Source organism: Condylostylus longicornis, unplaced genomic scaffold, assembly GCF_029603195.1.
Source record: "Condylostylus longicornis isolate FDR11 unplaced genomic scaffold, ASM2960319v2 ptg000075l, whole genome shotgun sequence".
Lineage (NCBI taxonomy): Eukaryota > Metazoa > Arthropoda > Insecta > Diptera > Dolichopodidae > Condylostylus > Condylostylus longicornis.
Window position 1 is genome coordinate 383,211 of NW_026578043.1, and position 20,660 is coordinate 403,870.

A 20,660-nucleotide genomic window follows, 5' to 3' on the forward strand; every position below is an offset into this window, starting at 1 on the left:
CAACCATTATTGTGCTCATAATCGTACTCATAAAAACTCTTATAACTTATTGAAATATTCTTTACACAGGAATTCACAATTTTACAACTTTACGATTTTCATATATACAAAAAACTTTAGCAATTTTGACTATTTAGCAAATACATCCGTATTAGTAAATTAAATTACCAAATAAGAACGATCTACATTTTGGATAAAAAAAAAAAATTTTATTTACTTATGCAAAAAAAAAAAAAAATTTATTTTCTAATCTCAATATACATAATATACATAACTAGTTACAAAATAATTACAGTATTTTATATAAATGCATATACCACAATTCCAGGAAAACATTTATCGCCTCGAAGCCAAAATACATACTTATTTTGATTTATTGAACTTTATTTGATTTTTTCGCTTTTATATAAGATGAAATATAAAATTTTCCAAATAAAAATAAAAATATAATCATATAACTTAATTGAGTATAGCTAATCCATAAGGGATAATCACAATTTATTAATAGCAATCTGATTGAATAAAGAGCCGCAATAACAAATTGAATCTAAAGATTTATTTTAAGAAAAGAAAATATATATACATACACATAATATTAATAATAATTATTGTGATTAGAAAATTTAAAAATAAAAATAAATTTTAATTAATATAAAATAGAATTTAAAATTTAACTTACAAGCTGTAATAGAGTTAAGTATTTTTTCCACCAAAGATATTTTTCAAATCTCTTGCCAAAAGCTGCTAATGCATAATATAAATACATTATAACATGAACAAATGAATTTTCCATTGCTGGGAAAAAACCTTTTATATTTTATTGAAAATAAATGAAAAATAATGAAAATTATGTATTAAATATTTTTCTAATTATTTTAGTTAATGAAATAATACTTGATCCAGTTGGAACCCATTTTGTTCCTATCCACCATATTGGAAACATTGTACTATGATGAAATATATGCAAAAATGAAAGTTGTTTATCCTTTTTTCTTAATATAAAGAAGAATGTGTCACAAAATTCAATTATTTTTGATATATAAAACCACCATGTTAATTTCGCTAACTAAAATAAAAAAATAAAATCAAAAAATATTCAAATTTCAAATTATTTTACTTTAATTCTGATTTTATTATTGATATATTAAACTGCGTTTTAATTTTTGGTATTCAAATTACACTTACAAAGATTTCTTCCTCACTAAATATTTCTCTATATGGTTGACAAACATAACTATAATTTAATTTCCTTGTTGTTAGAAATATTCCAAGAAATATGTACAAATTAAGCAAACACATCAAAAAATTATAACTTATCATTAAAAATTTCAGTTGAAAAGGTTTTCGACTAAAAAAAAAAAAAATTAAAAAATATTAGTTATGTATAAAACATATTTAGTAACAAAATTTTATAAAATATTTTAAATAAATTAATTTTTTTTTTATAAATTCTTTATTCATTATATTTTCAATTTAAAATGATTTTATTATCTTACTTTTTCATTAAATTTGGACCAATTAATACAATTAAATAATAGAATCCAATACATCCTAAAACTTCAGTATAAGAATCAACAAGAAGCCATCCTTTAGTTCGCCTATCCACAAGCTCATCTAATTTTGAACTTGAACTATCTAAGTTCAAAAGATAATTAGAAAGATCCGTAAATGTTATAGTACGATTATCCATTGTTGATTTCTTAAGCTGTATATTGAAACTAAATATTATTTTAAATTGAAAATTTTTCAAATATAAAAAAAAAAGAAGAAAAATCATATTCAACCAAGTGTATCGTTTTTATTTTTTTTTTTTAAAAGGTTTTCATTTCGTCAGATCACCAAAAACTTTAAGAATTAATTATTTGGTGATCTACATGATTTGAATTATTAATTATTTTGAAAAAGTTTAGTAGGAATTAATATTTACAAAGATTTTTCAAACATGTGAAAAGAATGTGTAGTTAAAGATTAAAAAAAGTGTTTCATATTTATTTTACAGCTTGTTATAATTTTTTTGTTGTATTTTTACTATAAGCTCAATTAACTTAGTGTATGTAATTTTACATTTTTTTTTTGTTATTTCTTTTTTTGTGAATGCAAACATATACTTTGATTTTGAAAAATTTGCACATATTTATATGACGTAATTTTTTAAAACAAATTCAACCTGTTGTTAATATCCTTACAAAATTATTGTAATTTAAACTCAACCCTGATAATAATAAATTTCTCACCGCTACCTGTAGTATCCACTACAAAGCATATTCTCAATATGGGGGCAGTGTTTACACAATAAACTTTGTCCATGATTTTTTATCAAGCAAAATCCAAAATATGTTAACACATAAAATATTGTTATTAAGCTTATCAAGAATAAAAATTACGAAAAACAAATGAAAGCAAAAATATATGAGGTTAACTTTAAAGAAATTGATAATAAAAGTTATCAACGAAAACATCCCCGTAAGGTAATATTTTATTTTATTTTTTTTAAATTTTTATCAGATCAAATAAAATCCAAGAACAATAACCTCGTTTATATGGCAGCTTGAGTAGTTGACTTAAAATTGACTTGATTGAAGCCTCAAGTACGTTTGAAGTTGCCATGTAAAAGTAGTGATTGTTTGGTGTGTTTAAATTATCTACGTAAATACATACATATTTTAACCTTTTTTGATCAAAATTATTATACCTTTCTCGCTTTGAACAAATAAAAATTGCTTTTGGTGGTGAAGTATTCTAGGAGAATCTAAATAATATGTGAATTCAGGAAAACGTTAGGCGTCTTTCTGGCAAATTGTGAGAATTCATATTTCTCCTTAAATTATTTAAAGGTCTGTTCAAGATAAAATTACGAAAGTGAGTTATTAATACATCACTGACACATTTTTATCTTGAACAGATTTCATTATAATGCATTACATGAATTCCATCTTGTACAGAATTGATTTTATTTTAAGAAATAACATAGGGATGTTGACAATCTGAATTTATTGAAAATAAATGTTTAACAAATTTCCTTCAAAATTTCCTTTGATTTCAGAAAAAAAAACCCAAAAAATATAATTATATCGTAGCGTAAAATTTGCAAATGTTTTTATTGAAAACATGATATTAATTTGACGTAACTTTCTCATAAAAATTTCATTTCATGTTGAACACATTTTATAACAAATTATTCGAGATTAACATAGTCGTAGTCAATGATGATGGAGGATGAGCAATAAAAATTTGCAAAATTGCAAGTAACAACAGGTATCTGAAATAATTTCACTTTTTTTTCCATAAAATAATTCGTCCACTCATAATCATTCTCATGATTGGTTAAAATTCCTTTTTTTTTTGCAAAAACAAGATGTGATTTTTTGAAATTGTTCTATTTTATCGTGTTTCTCATATAAAAACAAATATTTTAGTGGTACCACGTAAAATCATACAAAATTATATAAGTTTAACCAAAAACATCTTAAAAATTTAGCCTTACTATAACCTGCAAAATTTGATTTCATGCAGATTTGCAAGGTATTGATATCATATAGCGACACAATTTGTAATAATTGTGTTATTATTACATATTATTGACATATCGTTAAAATCGTATTCTATCATTTTCAATTTATCTTAAGTATAAAAATTCTATTGTGAATATTATTAGAGACAGAAGTAATTAAGTTTGGTGGGTTAAACATTAAATTTCCTTTATGTATGTTGGTATATTTGATTGATAATTGCCTACAAATTAACAATTCACTTTATTCATAAAATTAACGCGGCTGTCTGAGAAAAGTTATTAATTTAGTAAGATAAATATCAAAAATATTGCGAAAATTATTTAAATATGTCTGCAGTTCCTGAAGGGCCAGGAACGAATGAAAATTCTGTAAGTATAATTGTTCAAGAATATGAAAAAGAAATAGTACAATCTAGAGACGCTACCTAATTTTTCATTAGATACTCGCATACGTACATATGTATATATGTATTATTTTGGATGTAAAAAATTAAATAAATTTAACTTCTTTACTAGAATGATTCTGCTTCTGAAGAAACATCAGAATCTGGTGGAAAACGGGAACATGAATTTGATGACAAAATTGAAATGGATAGAGGAAAGAGATTTGATTTTCTTTTAAAACAGACAGAGATTTTTTCCCACTTCATGAGTGGAGCGAAACCCGGTGGAGGGAAAAAAGGTGCTGTTGGAAGACCGAAAAAAAAAGATAAAGAATTTTCAAAAGAAGATAATCCAGCCGAGTAAGTATTTATATATTTTATGTATTTAATACCTACATGAAGTTAAAATTGAGCTTTGTTGAAGCCTTTAATAATAATTTTTAACCTCACATTTTCTGTTTTAGTCACCGTCACCGGAAAACCGAACAAGAAGAAGATGAAGAACTTTTGGCTGAAGAATTTGCCGAGAAAGCATTATTCCGATTCGAACAGTCACCTGCATACATTAAAGGTGGTGAAATGAGGGATTACCAAATTAGAGGTCTGAACTGGATGATATCGTTGTACGAGAATGGGATTAATGGCATTTTAGCAGATGAAATGGGTTTGGGAAAAACTTTACAAACTATATCATTACTGGGTTACTTAAAACATTTCAAGTAGGGCTAATAATAAAATTAAGAAAATTAAGTTTATTTTCTAATATTTTAATAGAAATTTTGCTGGGCCACATTTGGTAGTTGTTCCAAAATCAACATTACAAAATTGGATAAATGAATTTGCTAAATGGTGTCCATCCTTACGAGCCGTTTGTTTAATTGGCGACGCTGATACGCGAAACACTTTTATTCGTGATGTTTTAATGCCTGGAGAGTGGGATGTATGTGTTACTTCGTACGAAATGTGCATTCGGGAAAAATCAGTATTTAAAAAATTTAATTGGCGGTACATGGTAATAGATGAGGCCCATCGTATTAAAAATGAAAAATCTAAACTTTCTGAAATTTTGCGTGAATTCAAAAGTACTAACCGATTATTGATTACTGGTACACCACTACAAAACAATCTTCATGAGTTGTGGTCCTTATTGAATTTCTTACTCCCGGACGTTTTTAATAGTTCCGAAGATTTTGATGCTTGGTTCAATACAAATTCATGTCTAGGAGATAATCAATTGATCCAACGTCTACATGCAGTTTTACAGCCCTTTTTGTTACGGCGATTAAAATCAGAAGTTGAAAAGTCTTTAAAACCTAAGAAAGAAATAAAAATTTTTATTGGATTGACAAAAATGCAGCGTGAATGGTACACAAAAATCTTACTTAAAGATATTGATGTTGTAAATGGAGCTGGAAAAATGGAAAAAATGCGTTTGCAAAACATTTTAATGCAATTAAGAAAGTGTACAAACCATCCATATTTATTCGATGGGGCTGAACCTGGCCCACCATACACTACTGACGAGCATTTAGTACAAAATGGTGGTAAAATGGTTTTGTTAGATAAGCTATTGCCAAAATTAAAAGAACAGGGTTCGAGAGTTTTAATTTTTTGTCAAATGACTCGTATGTTGGACATCTTGGAGGATTATTGTTGTTGGAGACAATATCAGTATTGTAGATTAGATGGCAAGACTGCACATGAAGATAGAAATAGACAAATCCAGGAATATAACTCGGAAAATAGTGTAAAATTTATATTCATGTTATCAACACGCGCTGGTGGTTTGGGTATTAATTTGTATACTGCTGACGTTGTTATCCTGTATGATTCAGATTGGAACCCCCAAATGGATTTACAAGCCATGGATCGCGCACATCGCATTGGTCAAAAGAAACAAGTGCGAGTATTTCGTTTAATTACAGGTGAATATACAAACCGCACGCATTTTTGTTCTTCAGTGAGTTAATATTTTTTACAATTTCAGAAAACACTGTCGAAGAAAAAATTGTGGAACGTGCTGAAATCAAATTACGTTTGGACAAACTTGTAATTCAGCAAGGCCGTCTGGTTGATAATAGAAATCAGTTAAATAAAGACGAAATGTTAAATATTATTCGTTTTGGCGCTAATCATGTATTTGCTTCTAAGGAATCAGAAATAACAGATGAGGATATTGACACGATTTTGGAAAGGGGTGAACAAAAAACGGCACAATTAAATTCAAAGCTAGATGAATTAGGAGAAAGTTCATTGAGGACTTTCACCTTAGATAATAATGGTGAAGGAAATACATCTTTGTATCAATTTGAAGGGGAAGATTATAGAGAAAAACATAAACTTAATGCTATTGGAAACTGGATTGAGCCCCCAAAGCGAGAACGCAAAGCAAATTATGCTGTTGATGCTTATTTCCGTGAAGCTTTGAGAGTATCTGAGCCTAAAGCTCCTAAAGCGCCTCGACCACCAAAACAACCAATCGTCCAAGATTTTCAATTTTTCCCACCGCGTCTCTTTGAGTTATTGGATCAAGAGATTTACTTTTACCGAAAATCTTTGGGATATCGTGTACCCAAAAATCCAGAACTGGGTTCTGAGGCTGCTAAAACTCAACGTGAAGAACAAAAAAAAATTGATGATGCAGAACAATTGAATGAAGAAGAAATAAGTGAAAAAGAATCTCTTTTAACGCAGGGTTTCACTAATTGGACAAAACGCGATTTTAATCAATTTATAAAAGCAAACGAAAAATATGGCCGCGATGATATTGACAATATAGCTAAAGACGTAGAAGGAAAAACTCCAGAGGAAGTGATTGAATATTCACAAGTATTTTGGGAACGTTGCCATGAATTACAAGACATTGAACGTATAATGGCACAAATTGAAAGAGGAGAGGCTAAAATACAGAGACGACAATCTATTAAAAAAGCTCTGGATCAAAAGGTCAGTTAATACTTATTTCCTACACACCTATAATGAAATAAAAATTTCAGATGAGTAGATACCGTGCACCATTCCATCAACTGAGATTGCAATATGGTAATAATAAAGGTAAAAATTACTCGGAAGTTGAAGACCGATTTTTGGTGTGTATGTTACATAAATTGGGCTTCGATAAGGAAAATGTGTATGAAGAATTGAAAGCCTGTATACGGTAAGCAAAACTAATTCTTGAAATAACACGTTATTTTATAAAATTTTATTTTATACCAGTGCTTCTCCACAATTTCGTTTCGATTGGTTTCTTAAATCTCGCACTGCTGTTGAATTACAACGTAGATGTAATACACTTATAACACTTATTGAACGAGAAAATCAAGAATTGGAAGAGAAAGAGCGCCAAGAGAAAAAGAAGAAGTCAACAAAAGGAGCTGGAGGAACACCGTTACAAGCTACTGGACAAAATAACAAGAGTCAAAAAAGAAAATCTGAAGTATTAGTCAACGACAAAAATAAAAAGAAAAGAAAATAAACTAAATTTAACTGCTACGAGATAATGTGAAATTTACCCTAAGTTCATTTTAAGTAAAATTTTTATTTAAGAAATTTTTTTTGCTGAAATTTAATGCAAATATTCCAACATTAAAAAAAATAAATTAAAAAAATATAATAGCGTTTCGTGGTATATTAAATATCTTTATCTTATTAAAAAAAATGTAACATACTCGTAATAGGTAAGTTCATTATTTCTTTGCCTTTTGATTTTGCGTAAAATTTTGTACAAAAGAATCTTTAGGTATTTCTGGGAAATAAACATTTGCATGAACCTGTATAATTATGTATGTATACATAATGTTTATAAAAAGAAAAATTTACTGAAATGAGGTTTGCGATGGCAAGTGTTGCAAGAATGAAACTCCCCCAGCTCAGTTACACTAGCCTGCGTATACATATAATGATATAAATGCTATATGTACTTGTATACTACTTGTATTTTATATGGTTCATCCATAGACTATTGATTTAATAGAATTATCTCCCTTTTAATAGGGCTTGTGTCTAATGATTTTCCGAAAAAAATTTCTTTTGGGAACTTTTGTGATTTGGACAATCAAATAATTCAACTAAAATAAAACTTATTGCTAAAAATTTAAATATCAAAAACCTTTTCAATTGCGCAAAACAATTATTGTCTAACACTTAGTGTTAGAAAAATATAATTACAAAATATAAAAAAAATTTTTTGGTGAAGTATTTAAGGAGAATCTAAATATGGAAGTTCACTGTTTTTCAATTTTAAGCGGCAAACGTTGTCTGTACTATAGTGTTATTAGTAAAATCTAGTTTTCGAAAAAGAATTGGTTCATATTATATAGAGAATTGGTTCCATGAAATAATACTTGTATGATAATAATTAGTCTATGACCCAGAAATCGTTAGTTAAGAAAGATGTCAAAACAAACTAGGGGTTTAAAATGTCAATCAAATTTGGCATTGCAGAAAATTAAAAAAAATTGACCCAGTTTTATTTGTTTTACAATTTTACATAAAATATAGAGGTTGCTTTTGTTTAACAAAAAAAGTTAAAATGTCTTGGAAAGATGACAGAAGCAAAAAGTGAGGAAAAAATTGAATACAAGTGATGAGTATAATTTCTTTGAATTTTCAGAAAAAGGGAGAATTTGCGAGCGTTTAAGAAGCATCACTATAGAAACATATCAAAAAATGAAAGAGAAAATCCATCCAGTGGTCGATTGCGGCCTGAACCTGAATATAATCAACGAGTATTGGTTGATATTGCCGATTCAAGTGATGACAAATTTAGTTTCCGATCAAACCAAGTAGTTACAGGTTGGTCCCCACTAAATAGCGATGATGAAGAGATGTACGAAAGAATGAATGCACCAGATTTTGAAACACTACGGGATACACCAACAGGCAATTCCTATACCACACTATCTTCTGAGAAAGATTGGGAAACTGATGCAAATAGTAAAGACGAAGACAAAAACTTTGAAAAAATTTCGTATTTTACTTTGAACTTAGCCTTGATAAATGCTGGTTTGGAAACTATTCCTTTTTATAAAAGAATGGATTATGACAGTAACATGTTCGAGAAACAGGAAATAAAGCGAATGAATGTAGAAGCTGAAATGGCTGAAAGCAAATATCAAACAGTTTTAAATACTTATGAATTAAATAAAACAGGCACAAAAGAAAATGAATTACAAAATCCAAGCAAAGATAGCGTTTTAAATGCTGAAGAAAATTTAAAAAACGAAGAAGTCGATGAAATATCTAATACAGTGGGAGCTTTAACAGTTGAAAGTGAAAAAGAAAATTTGTCTGAATCACACACTGAAGACAAAAAACTAGATGAGTCAACAAAACAAACGCCAGATAATACGGTTCAGGAGATGCAAGAATGGTTGGATAAAGTTTTGGAATGAACTCTTTAAAAAAATTCAACGATTTGTGCACAACTTACTACAATACACAGCTTGCCTTAGAATACATTTGATGCTTTACCACGCACGGCACTTGGAATATTGCGTCAAAAAATTATAACTTTAAACTTACAATGAATTTGATTAGATACCTAGGAAATAATTATGATTGCAAAGTGTGATATGTTGAGAATATGTAACTTAAAAAAACATTTCATATTTGTATATTATATGAACGCCTAAAAATCAAATGTAATTCCCTAATTAGAAACACAAAAAATAAAGACAAAGTAAATGATTAAAAAAAAATTTCGGATACTTTAATTTATTGAGGATCGTCTAATTAACTTATAATTTTTGTGTAATATACATATATTCTTGCCCATCTAATCGCGAAGAAATATTTAAAAAATTGGCGTGTCGAATTTTTGCTTGCAAACACCCGTCCATTAACTGTGCTTACCTTACAACTTTTACGTCAATGGTTGATATATGTACGTTTCACTCAACAGAATTTGTCCGATAAGGTAATGAAATTTGTATATGTCAATCATTGATGCAAAAAAACCGGCGTGTAAACATAGGTATAGATGTTTTCAAACCATACAAAAGAGAATTAGTTGAATGTTTGTGGCAACACCTTTCTGATTGACGGCTAAAAAAAGCGGTAAAAATATTAATTTGAAATTAAATTCCTGTTGGCTGCTACAGAATATCCTTAAATCTTGAAATATTAAATTAAAATTGTTGTGCTTGTATCAGTATTTGGTTTACATGTGAGAATGCCCAAAACAAGAACTGGAACTTTAAAAAGGAAACAAGTAAGTTTAAATTTTTAATAAAATAATAAATAAATCAGTACTATATGTATATGTATATGTTGGAAATTGGAAAACATTAAGTAATATTTTTATTAGAATGTAGATCAATTTGAGGAAGAATCATCTAAAATCGAGCAAAAGTTAAATAATGACAGATTTATTGCAAAGATTGAGAGTGATAAAAGCAAAAGATTGGAGTATTTGCTGGAAAAGACAAGTTTATATGGACATTTTGTGTCCAAAAATGATATAAATGAAGAAAATCATTTATTAACTAAAAGGTATACATGCCTACATATATGATATACATACATGTAAATTACATTATTGATATTTCTACTAATTCAATACTCTAAAATTATCTTTTGAAGGTCAAAGAAGAATGTTCGACCAAGTAGCTCTAATGACATGAATTTTGAGGAAACACCATACTTTATTAAAAATGGTGTAATGAAAGAATATCAAATTGAAGGTCTCAATTGGTTAATATCGTTGTATAATAATGGATTAAATGGAATTTTAGCAGATGAAATGGGACTAGGAAAGACGTTGCAATCTATATCAATACTTGGTTATTTAAAAAACGTTAAGTAAGCAGTTATTATCCTTATAGTGAAATTAAAAACAAATTAAAGTAATATAATAATCAATTACTTAGAAGTTGCATCAGTATTCAAAAAATATCAACAATGATTTTAGGTATTTTTCGTTGTTAGGTATTTTTTAAATACCATTTGTGTTTAATTTTATATTAAACTAAAATTTAAGATGTGGATAATGAGAAAGGACAACCAAGATTTATTTTTTGTTGCATTTAGATATGTGTAGATGTAGGTACAATTGTACATATTTGTTTTATTACTTTTCAATTTTCAAAAATCCGATTATCTAGAATGCCACAATGAATCTGAAATGAATTTCATTTTATTGCAGAAAATTAAACGGACCTTTTCTAGTACTGGCTCCAAAATCAACGATATCCAGTTGGGTTAATGAGATAAGTAAATGGTGTCCCTCTTTGAGAACCTTAGTACTCATTGGACACAAATCTGAACGAGAAAATATTATTAAAAATGAGCTATTATATCCAAAAAAGTGGGATGTCTGTTTAACAACGTATGAAATATGCATGGTTACAAAATCAAATTTGAAACAAATAAAATGGTGTTACTTTATTGTGGATGAGGCACATCGTATAAAAAATGAGAATAGTAACATATTTAAAACATGTCGTTCATTTAACAGTATCAATCGTTTGTTATTAACTGGTACTCCACTTCAAAATAATTTACATGAGTTATGGGCTTTATTAAATTTTTTATTACCTGATATTTTCGATAGTTCTAACGATTTTGATACATGGTTTGATACTTTTGACTGTTTAGAAAGTAAAGATAAAACAAAGAAATTGCATTCTATCTTAATGCCATTTATGTTGCAGAGATTTAAGCAAGACGTTGAAAATTCTCTTCTGCCAAAGAAAGAAATTACTATTTATGTGGGCTTAAGTGAAATGCAACGTGAATGTTATAAGAAGATACTGAAAGATGATATGAAAACTGTAAACGGAAATGGATCTGTCTCTAAAGTAAGGCTAGCCAATATTTTAATGCACTTGTTTAAAGCTGCTAACCACCCCTATATATTTCCTGATTATGAACCTAGCCATTTAGAGCCCTTTGGAGAACATTTAGTATTTAATTCAGGCAAAATGATGATTTTAGATAAATTGTTGAGAAGACTTAAGGAGCAAGGTTCTAGAGTTGTAATATTTGGTCATTTTGCAAGATTGTTAGATATATTAGAAGATTTTTGTCACATGCGTGACTATAAATATTTACGTTTGGGGGGATCAACCTCTTATGAACAACGTGAAAATGACATAAAAAAATTTAATTCACAGGGAAGTGATATTTTTCTATACTTAATTTCAACTACGGCTGGTGGTTTAGGAATTAACTTACAATCTGCTGATGTTGCAATTTTATTGGAATCACATTTTAATCCACAAGTTGATTTGCAAGCTATAGACAGAGTACACAGAATAGGACAAAAGAAACAAGTTCGAGTATTTCGTATTATTAGTGAAAATACAGTAGAAGAAAAGTTAATTGAACGAGCTAAAGTAAAATTAAAGTTAAATGAAGTTGTTATACTCAATCAAAAAGGGCGAACGGCACTTGAAAAAAGCGAGTTAATTGAAATTATTCGTTTTGGCACAGATAAAATTTTTTCCAAAAACACTGAAACAAATAATTTGACTATAACTGATGCTGATATTGATGCAATAATGCAGCGCTGCGAGAATAATACAACAGATTTTTATAGATTAGAAGATAATAATGGTAATAAAGATAACAATAACAATATGGAAAATAAATCAAATGATGTGAATTTGGAAGGATATTTTGGAACGGACTATATATATAACTTTGAGGGTGAAAATTATCGAAAAAAATATGATTTAGATACCGTATTTGAGATGCCGCAACGTCGATGTCGATCAAAAAAATTTGTATGAAGGGAAATTCTATGATTTCTAATTTTTACCATCAGTATTATATGAAAATCGTAAAAATATCGAAATATTAGTACAAACAGTTATTAAATTTCAAAACATACATACTCGTAGTTAATAAGTCGAAGCCAAAGTATCTTACGAGATTACTAAAAAAAATTTCTTGATAAACAGGCTATGTTCCATTATATTTTAATTTATTTTTATGCATTATATTTATTTTTCTATTTAAATTTTTATCTTTCAGTAAAAAATTTTGATAAGTTTTGATAAAAATGAAAAATTAATTTATGGGTAGAGCTATTTTTTTAAATTATTATAATTTTGTATATTTTATAAGAAAAATAGTGTCTAAAACGTACAATACTCAATCTGGGAAATAATTTTATTGGTTTTTAATTTGAAAAATTATTGAATATTTTATGTTTGAATCTTTTGTTTTTTAAATTTAAAGTTAAATAGGTACAATTTCAACTATAATTTTATTTATAAATTCTAAATTATGTATATTAATTATAATTCTCCTTTATAGTATTATTTTCATTATTATTTGAAAAATAAATTTTAAAGATTAAGATTACATACCTCGAAAATTATTTTTACTATAAAATTTGAGTTACATATTTGAAAAACAAAAAGTAATTACCTTTTAGGGATGGCTAAATTTTGGATTTTTAACGTATTAAGGCAACAATTCTTTGTTGTCTATAAAATTAAAGTTATTGACGAATTATGAGCTTATTCTTTGATAGTTATGAGACTAATAAACTTTAATACGAGTATATTGCAATTTGAATTTTTATTTTGAAGCTAAAATGATATAGATGAGTTAGAGTTTGGGTCCAAAGAATATAACCATTAAAACTTTTTTAGTTCCAAAAAATATTTTGATTGTCGAAAAGGTTTTGAAAAGCTCCAAAAGCTTTATTTTGTGACTTTTTGGAAAACCGATAATCTTTTTATATTTTGAGAACTTTTAATTTTAATTTAAAATCTTGTTCCAGAAGTTATTAAAAATGAGTCCAATTCGTTTAACAAGGCTGATATTCCATTAAGTTCCCAATTGCTTCTTGACAATAAAGGCATATGTTTTGCTATATAAGTGGTTAGTAATATTTATTTTTCAACGATGAATCCTGAAAAATTTTTCGTGTTTTGCGACTATTCAATCCTTCAAATTTAATTAAATTTTAAATACAATTTTTTTTCAAAAAAGTTCACATTATGCATATGTATTTACTTTTCAATTTTAATATTTTTAACAATTATATATAATTTTTAAAACTTAACTAAAAACTTAATTACGAAACAATTTAATAAAAGTATCTATAAAATGTTAGATTTTTAGCTATTTTTTTGTATAAATATTTTTTTTTTAATTTTTTTAAATTAATATATAAATACACGATCATTATAAGTACATATATATACATACAATAAACAATGAGTCATAAATAACAATGATTATATTAAAAACTAGATTCACAGAATTACTTTTGCATACATAAAATCCTTAAACTGGGCAAAAACAAAGTGCAAATATTTGAAATCCTAATTAGATTATGTAACAAAATATAATTCGCATGGAAATATCTAACAAAAAACTAAATGTTTTTTGTTGGTTCTAAATTAATTAAACAGTATATGACTTTTTAACATTTATCAATTAATTTTTGTATGACATAATATTTAAGAATAAAATTTAATAATTTCTTCTATACTAACAGCAGCACCGCTAATAAGTGCAAATATTGCAAATAATCCTAAAACAACATTTTTTAATAATATAACTTTGTAAGGTCCCAATCGATCTGGATATAAGTAAACAGTTTCAACAAAGCTTGGTACAAACAAACCTATATTTAAGTAAATTTTTTAATTTATTAATAATAAATCTATATGATTTATATTTAAAATATATAGTTTGTTTTTTACCTAATAATGAAAAGAAAACAGCACCAACTAAAGAAATAAATGGTTCTAATTTTGGTACTCCGGCAGCAATGCCTCCAGTTATAAATATAATTCCACTTCTTAAAACAAATTGTGTTATATTATGGCGATTCTCTGGGATTTTATGTTGTATTTTTCTCCATAAAATATCCATAGGTACAAAAAATTGTAATCCATATGTAAAAAGTATAGCAATAGCCATTAATAATTTTGCAGTATCAGCTAACCTGTAATTTTATTCAAAATTTAAAAAAAAATTACATTAATATTTTAAATATACATATATTTAAATAGAAAATTTTTCATATTGACTTACGGTTCTCCTTCTTTTAGATTAAGTGTAATACTTCCAAGAATTTTATCACCATATCGAACATATCCAAAGAATCCTATTGTTGCATACAAAATAATAACTGTTATCATTGCTGTATTTAAAACACCTGGACATCCTAAGAAATGTTGAGGTTTTTTCATTGTATTTTCAACTGGCATAACAACACCAATTCCTTCCATTGCAAATATCACAGTTGCAAAAAATAATGGTAATGTATGAACTTGAGCAAAAAGTGGTTTATCATCAAAATGTAATTCCACATTAAACATATAATATAAAGTAATTGCAAATGTAACAATAATAAATACATTTGCTGTTGCCGAAAATGGTACCAGCCATTTTAAATTTCTAATTTGACCCAAAAATAATATTGGAATTAATGTGAAAACAATATAAATTCTAACATCCCAATCAAGATTTAAATCATAATTGACAACGTCGTGTAGTGATGTTGCTATAAATACAATATAGACACAACTTGCAGCAAAATATGTTGCCATCAATGAACCATCGACAAATTGCCTGTAAAACAAAAATAAGTTATAAAAAATTTTTTAAATGTTCTTAAAAATTATGAAATACTAAAATCGTTAAATTTTTATTGAAAATTTATTTTTTTTAATATACATATGTATGTATGTTATTTTCAGGACTTGTCATTTACAGAAAATGTGAGTTTTAAATTCATTGGATTGTCTTGATTAAAAACAAATATTTAAAAGCGAACTTAATAATAAGGATTCTAAGTTTATAATTTATAAAATTTATTTTAAAAAATAAGCTATAAAGATCGTTCAAAAAATCTTGGAATTTTTACGTGATCGCAAGAAAATTAACAAAATTTAAATGTAAGTTTTATAATATTAATTGGAAATTATTATCTTGAATATAGTAAAAAACTTTATGCGTGATATTTATGATAAACTTGTTATTACATATAGATTTTAAGATAAATTATATTGATAAAAATACTTACTTTGCAAAATTTGACCAAGGTCGAACAATTTTTGGTCCATTTTCAAAAACCTTTTCAGCTGTTTCAGCAAAACCTAAACATGGCACACGAATATCTTTACAGATTTGATGTGAAGTTTTTACCTAAAATTAGAAAATTTAAATTATAATAATTTTTTTTTATTAATATTAATTATATTAATAAATATTATATTAATAATATTTAAAATTTTATAATTATATATGTGTGTGTGTATGTATTGAAAAATTAATTTTTAACTTTATATATTTTTTTTTTCATTTCCTTTTGTAGACGCTGAAATATAGTATACATTAAATACGAATTCCTAATCTATTTAATATTATGTTATGGACACGTGAAATGATCGATAATTTGTTTTCTTACTGAAAATGCTTACTGAACAATAAAAAAAACATAAGTAATGTAAAACAAAGCATTTATTGTTGCATTTAAATTTAAATACATACATACATATAATTGTCATAAAATGAATTTACTGATTTCTCTAATAAATTATTATATATTGAGATTTTAAAATGTATGAAATTTTTGAAAATAATATTTTTTATTTATGTAACAACAAAAAAAAATTAAGTAAACAGAATAATAGAACTAATTATAATGGGTGAAAAGTATATAATTATTTCCTTATTCTATTGATATATTTAATTAATAAAAAAATAAAAGTAATGAATTAGCAATTTTCTTTTTAAAACTTTCATACATTTATTATTCTATTTTAAATATAATAATATGTTATTAAAATATTTTTACAATAAAATAATGTTTCATCTTTTTGTATAGCTTTAGCATTTATTTTTCGAATTAATTACAGACATTTTTTTATGAATTTTGCAAGTTAGTTAATAATTATATTATATAATTTTTTTTAAAACAGTGTGTATTTTATATGTGTGTATGTATGTATGTACAAAATCTACAGTAAACTAGTTAAAATACCACTCCTTATATTTTCATTTTAATCGAAAATAAATTAGAAAAAAATATATTTTATATGTTAACCTTTATGGTTGTTACTATTAAATTCAATTTATAAAAATGGAACGTCATAATGAATATATACAGTTAGAAATAATAATAAAGAAAAACAAAATTTGTATGTATGTATGTATTTTTAATTTAAAATGCAAGTAATTTATCAAATAAATTTTATTATGTAAATAAATTGTAATAATATTATTATATAAATATAATTAATTTATATATATATGTAATGTTATCGATGTAAATTGTTTATGACATTGACACTAAAAAATAGTTAATTTATTTTTGAATCGGATTAATTACCGGATATGTAAAAATAAAACTGTTTATTTTGTATATTTTTTTTAATTGTGTATATAAATAAGTTTAAATATTATATAACAGTATGTAACATAATGGTGATTTTAATTAGGTTATTATAGAAATAGGTTATTTAGAAATAGTGGATTCAGTAAATCCTGAAAAAAAAAATAAATATACATACATAAATTATTGATGGAAAACTGTAATATTAACAACTTAGTATACCATTCTAAATTTAAATTAAAATGTATTATATTTCAAAAAATATGAGTATTTCATTATTTTTTACACCATATACAATTATAACACAATTAATTTTTAAAGTAGTTTTCAGATAGATTTTCTGAGATAAATTAAAATAGCGCATATTTTCGTATTTAACTAAATTGTGTTTATTTGAAAATAATGTGATATACTTTAACTATACTCAAAGATTTATGCATACAGAGAATATTAAATTGTAAATTGCAATTATTTGTAATTACATAGCTACATGTAAAATATTACATTTTTATAAATGAGAAGTTTTTTTTTATCTATTTACAGACAATAAGTATTATCACTTGAAATCGAAAAATCAAATAAGTTAATCAGTCATTTAACTTTTGCCTGTAGACAACCTTATTTATTCTAAGTCCATCTATACGCTCTAAATAATGATAAATTGTAAATATATAGACAGATAGCTTTCAGAAAAAAAATTCTGTTATTTTTCTTCTTTTTAATACATGTTTTATATTATTAATATTTTATTGATATAATTGTGTTTAAATAAAAAAAAATTGTAATTATATTACAATTATTATTATTTAATTTATGATAATATATATTTTAAATCAGTATATGAAATTATATATTAATATTAATAACTTACCAATATATGAACACAATGTGTACATAAGAAACCAACAATTACAGTACCAAGAAGACCAAATAATAATCCAGCATTTTTAAATGCCATTGGCATTGCTAATATTCCGCTACCAAGAGAGCTTTTTAATAAATGAGCTAATGAACCCATAGTTGAATTTGAATTTTCTTGATCACGATTCTCAAATGGATTATAATCATCTTCATATTGTAAACCTTTTTCAGTTAATTCAGCTCTATATATGAATAATATAAAAATATTAAAATTAAATTAACTATTGAATTTATTAAAAAAAAAATTTGTATGTAGTGCTTTCTAATACAATTAATTTGAAAAGAATTCTCAAATTTTATGGTCTTATAAATTGTGAAATATATGAATAATATTTATTTATTGACAGAGATAATAATGGATTTTAAATTAAATTTCAAAGAATTCATGTTGATAAATTTTATACAAATTATAAAAAATTTTACTGATAACTTGTATTTGTACATTATTTTATTTGCAGATATACACTATAAATTTGGACAATCTTATACAAAATAATGCATTTTGTGATCTGGTCGTATCTTTAATAGTTCAACTGATTTGATTTGAAGAATATATTAAAAGAGAAATTCGGAACTGGGTTTATATACTAACTATACATTTTATATTTGTCATTAAATTTAATTAAAATGCAGCTTGGTAAGTATGTAAGTTAAATTGTACCTAAGCTTTAAGAATTTACAAGTTTTTTATTAATTGTGTGTCTTTTCTTTTAGATTTGAAATGAATTTTTATGATTAAATAAATTTTGAAATAAAGATGACAATATCAAAATATGTATCTATATCCATACAATAATTATCAAAAAAATTAAATGGCCTTAATGTACAGATAATAATTTTTCGAACATACCTTGAACTAAAATTATCTAGTGTAAAAACTGATCCGGTTTTTTCATTATTATCCCGTCCTGGTTGACTTAATGACGCAGGTGGTGTTTTTTCCGCCATCTATAATTTGTCAAAAACAAAGCAAAAAATCATTAATATAAGTATAAGATATGTATGTATCAGTTATGAATGACTTATTTTGATAAAAAAAAAACAGAAATTATTATATAATAATTTTAAGTAATAACTTTGTATTGTTATTGAATTATCTACAATTCGGCTTCTTATAAAGTCAATAAAAATGTAATAAATTTTGATCAAATATGTTTTTATATATGTTATACAAAGTAATATGTACTTGAAAAAATATAACGTGCGTGTACCTTTAGTAAATTGTATTTTCGCAATTAATTTTTTTTTTTGATAAATTATTTATTATATAAAGTAATAAATATTAAGGTGCCAAATTTAATAGCTATTATAACCAATTCATAATCCGATAATTGTTGGTAATTAAATCTATATGTATATATATTGTACAATTAGTGAATGTTACTTGTAAAATATAATAATGATATGAATAATTTAGTAATAATCATTTACTAACTATAAATTATGTAGACTTTAAGTCAAGTACCTATGTTATGATATATGTGTATATATATTTATATTAGTTAATTATTTTAAAAATATTGCCATTGAAATATTTAAGATAATGAATGAATTTTTTTATTAATCGTTTTAAAGATATTATTAAAAAAATTTATATTTATTATAAGAGTTAGAATTTTAAATTTTCATATACATACGTAAAAATTGAAATATTTTTCTTAGGTTAAAATTTTCAAAATATAATTATGCATATTATGCGAATACATTTTGATAAACTTGTTAAAAAAATAATATTTTATCAAAACATATAATTAATTATGTAAATTTGTATATGAACTACTATTTTCACCCGATCTAGAACTAAATTTTAAGTAATGAAAGTGTATTTGTATATCTAAATTTATTACAATATAAGATTGTTTAAAAGTTTAAAATTTTTGAGAATTTTTAAAATTTTATAAAGAGATTTGTGAATACTTAAAACCTTCTAAAGTTATCTTTAACGAAATTCAGAAACTTTTGAATTGAGATAGAAATAGGCAATTAAGTATTAACAAATAATCTTTATTCAATAACCGTAAACATAGCCATATATTAAGTAGATTGTGAAAAAAGATTAATTTTATTAAAAATTGGAGTATCTATTAAAATTTCTTAAGAATATTATTTTTTTTCCCAAGTATATTATTTTAAATTCAACTTTATTTATATTTGTGCGTATAACATAACATATCCGTAACATACATAACATAAAGTATATTTTCCATCTTAAATAGAATCTAAAAAGGTGCTCCAATTTAAAACAATAAATCATTAATTTTATCATATAATGATTTTATCATATATATGAACGCTATATTATGTTCAAACACCTAATAAGAGCTTTTATTAATATTTTACTAGTATATAGAGTGATTATCTATAGACAAACTTGAATTTTAAAAAATAATCTGAATAGGTCGTGTGCTTAAAATTAATATTTTTCAAGTATTAATATTTATATAGGATTTAAAATAAATTTAATTTATATATTTAATTTAAAGTATATTATAATATAAAAAATACAATTAATGGAAAATTTTTAAAAATTTTATAAGATATT

The 20,660-nt window shown here is 25.1% G+C and overlaps 5 protein-coding genes across 6 annotated transcripts in view; 3 read left to right on the forward strand and 2 right to left on the reverse strand.

Annotated features, from left to right (window-relative positions):
• Positions 1-218: 218 nt before the first annotated feature.
• On the reverse strand, positions 219-1,697 carry LOC129612650 (elongation of very long chain fatty acids protein 4-like). Its single transcript, XM_055526356.1, has 5 exons — positions 1,497-1,697; positions 1,186-1,348; positions 895-1,066; positions 680-807; positions 219-547 (listed from the first exon to the last, which is right to left on the reverse strand). Exons 1-5 carry the CDS (start codon positions 1,688-1,690, stop codon positions 374-376), a joined length of 831 nt encoding a protein of 276 aa, XP_055382331.1. The 5' UTR covers positions 1,691-1,697; the 3' UTR covers positions 219-373.
• Positions 1,698-3,723: 2,026 nt separating this feature from the next.
• LOC129612673 (chromatin-remodeling complex ATPase chain Iswi) lies at positions 3,724-7,511 on the forward strand. The gene is made up of 7 exons (XM_055526430.1): positions 3,724-3,880; positions 4,028-4,254; positions 4,359-4,613; positions 4,669-5,819; positions 5,882-6,840; positions 6,891-7,051; positions 7,111-7,511. The coding sequence occupies exons 1-7, from the start codon at positions 3,839-3,841 to the stop codon at positions 7,367-7,369; spliced, it is 3,054 nt and encodes a 1,017-aa protein (XP_055382405.1). The 5' UTR covers positions 3,724-3,838; the 3' UTR covers positions 7,370-7,511.
• A 783-nt stretch (positions 7,512-8,294) lies between these two features.
• Positions 8,295-9,568, forward strand: LOC129612648 (uncharacterized). Its single transcript, XM_055526354.1, has 2 exons — positions 8,295-8,454; positions 8,507-9,568. Exons 1-2 carry the CDS (start codon positions 8,426-8,428, stop codon positions 9,285-9,287), a joined length of 810 nt encoding a protein of 269 aa, XP_055382329.1. The 5' UTR covers positions 8,295-8,425; the 3' UTR covers positions 9,288-9,568.
• A 418-nt stretch (positions 9,569-9,986) lies between these two features.
• Positions 9,987-12,906, forward strand: LOC129612649 (chromatin-remodeling complex ATPase chain Iswi-like). The gene is made up of 4 exons (XM_055526355.1): positions 9,987-10,105; positions 10,202-10,386; positions 10,477-10,695; positions 11,039-12,906. Exons 1-4 carry the CDS (start codon positions 10,067-10,069, stop codon positions 12,624-12,626), a joined length of 2,031 nt encoding a protein of 676 aa, XP_055382330.1. The 5' UTR covers positions 9,987-10,066; the 3' UTR covers positions 12,627-12,906.
• A 1,105-nt stretch (positions 12,907-14,011) lies between these two features.
• LOC129612612 (proton-coupled amino acid transporter-like protein CG1139) overlaps positions 14,012-20,660 on the reverse strand; it is a 28,215-nt gene continuing 21,566 nt past the window's right edge. For both annotated transcript variants that reach the window (XM_055526302.1, XM_055526301.1), the window contains exons 2-7: positions 18,969-19,066; positions 18,069-18,300; positions 15,887-16,008; positions 14,893-15,432; positions 14,559-14,803; positions 14,012-14,479 (exon numbers count right to left, since the gene is read on the reverse strand). In XM_055526302.1, the coding sequence (XP_055382277.1) occupies positions 14,313-14,479; positions 14,559-14,803; positions 14,893-15,432; positions 15,887-16,008; positions 18,069-18,300; positions 18,969-19,066 (1,404 nt within the window). In that variant the 3' untranslated portion in view covers positions 14,012-14,312. The remainder of the gene's footprint in view (positions 14,480-14,558; positions 14,804-14,892; positions 15,433-15,886; positions 16,009-18,068; positions 18,301-18,968; positions 19,067-20,660) is intronic.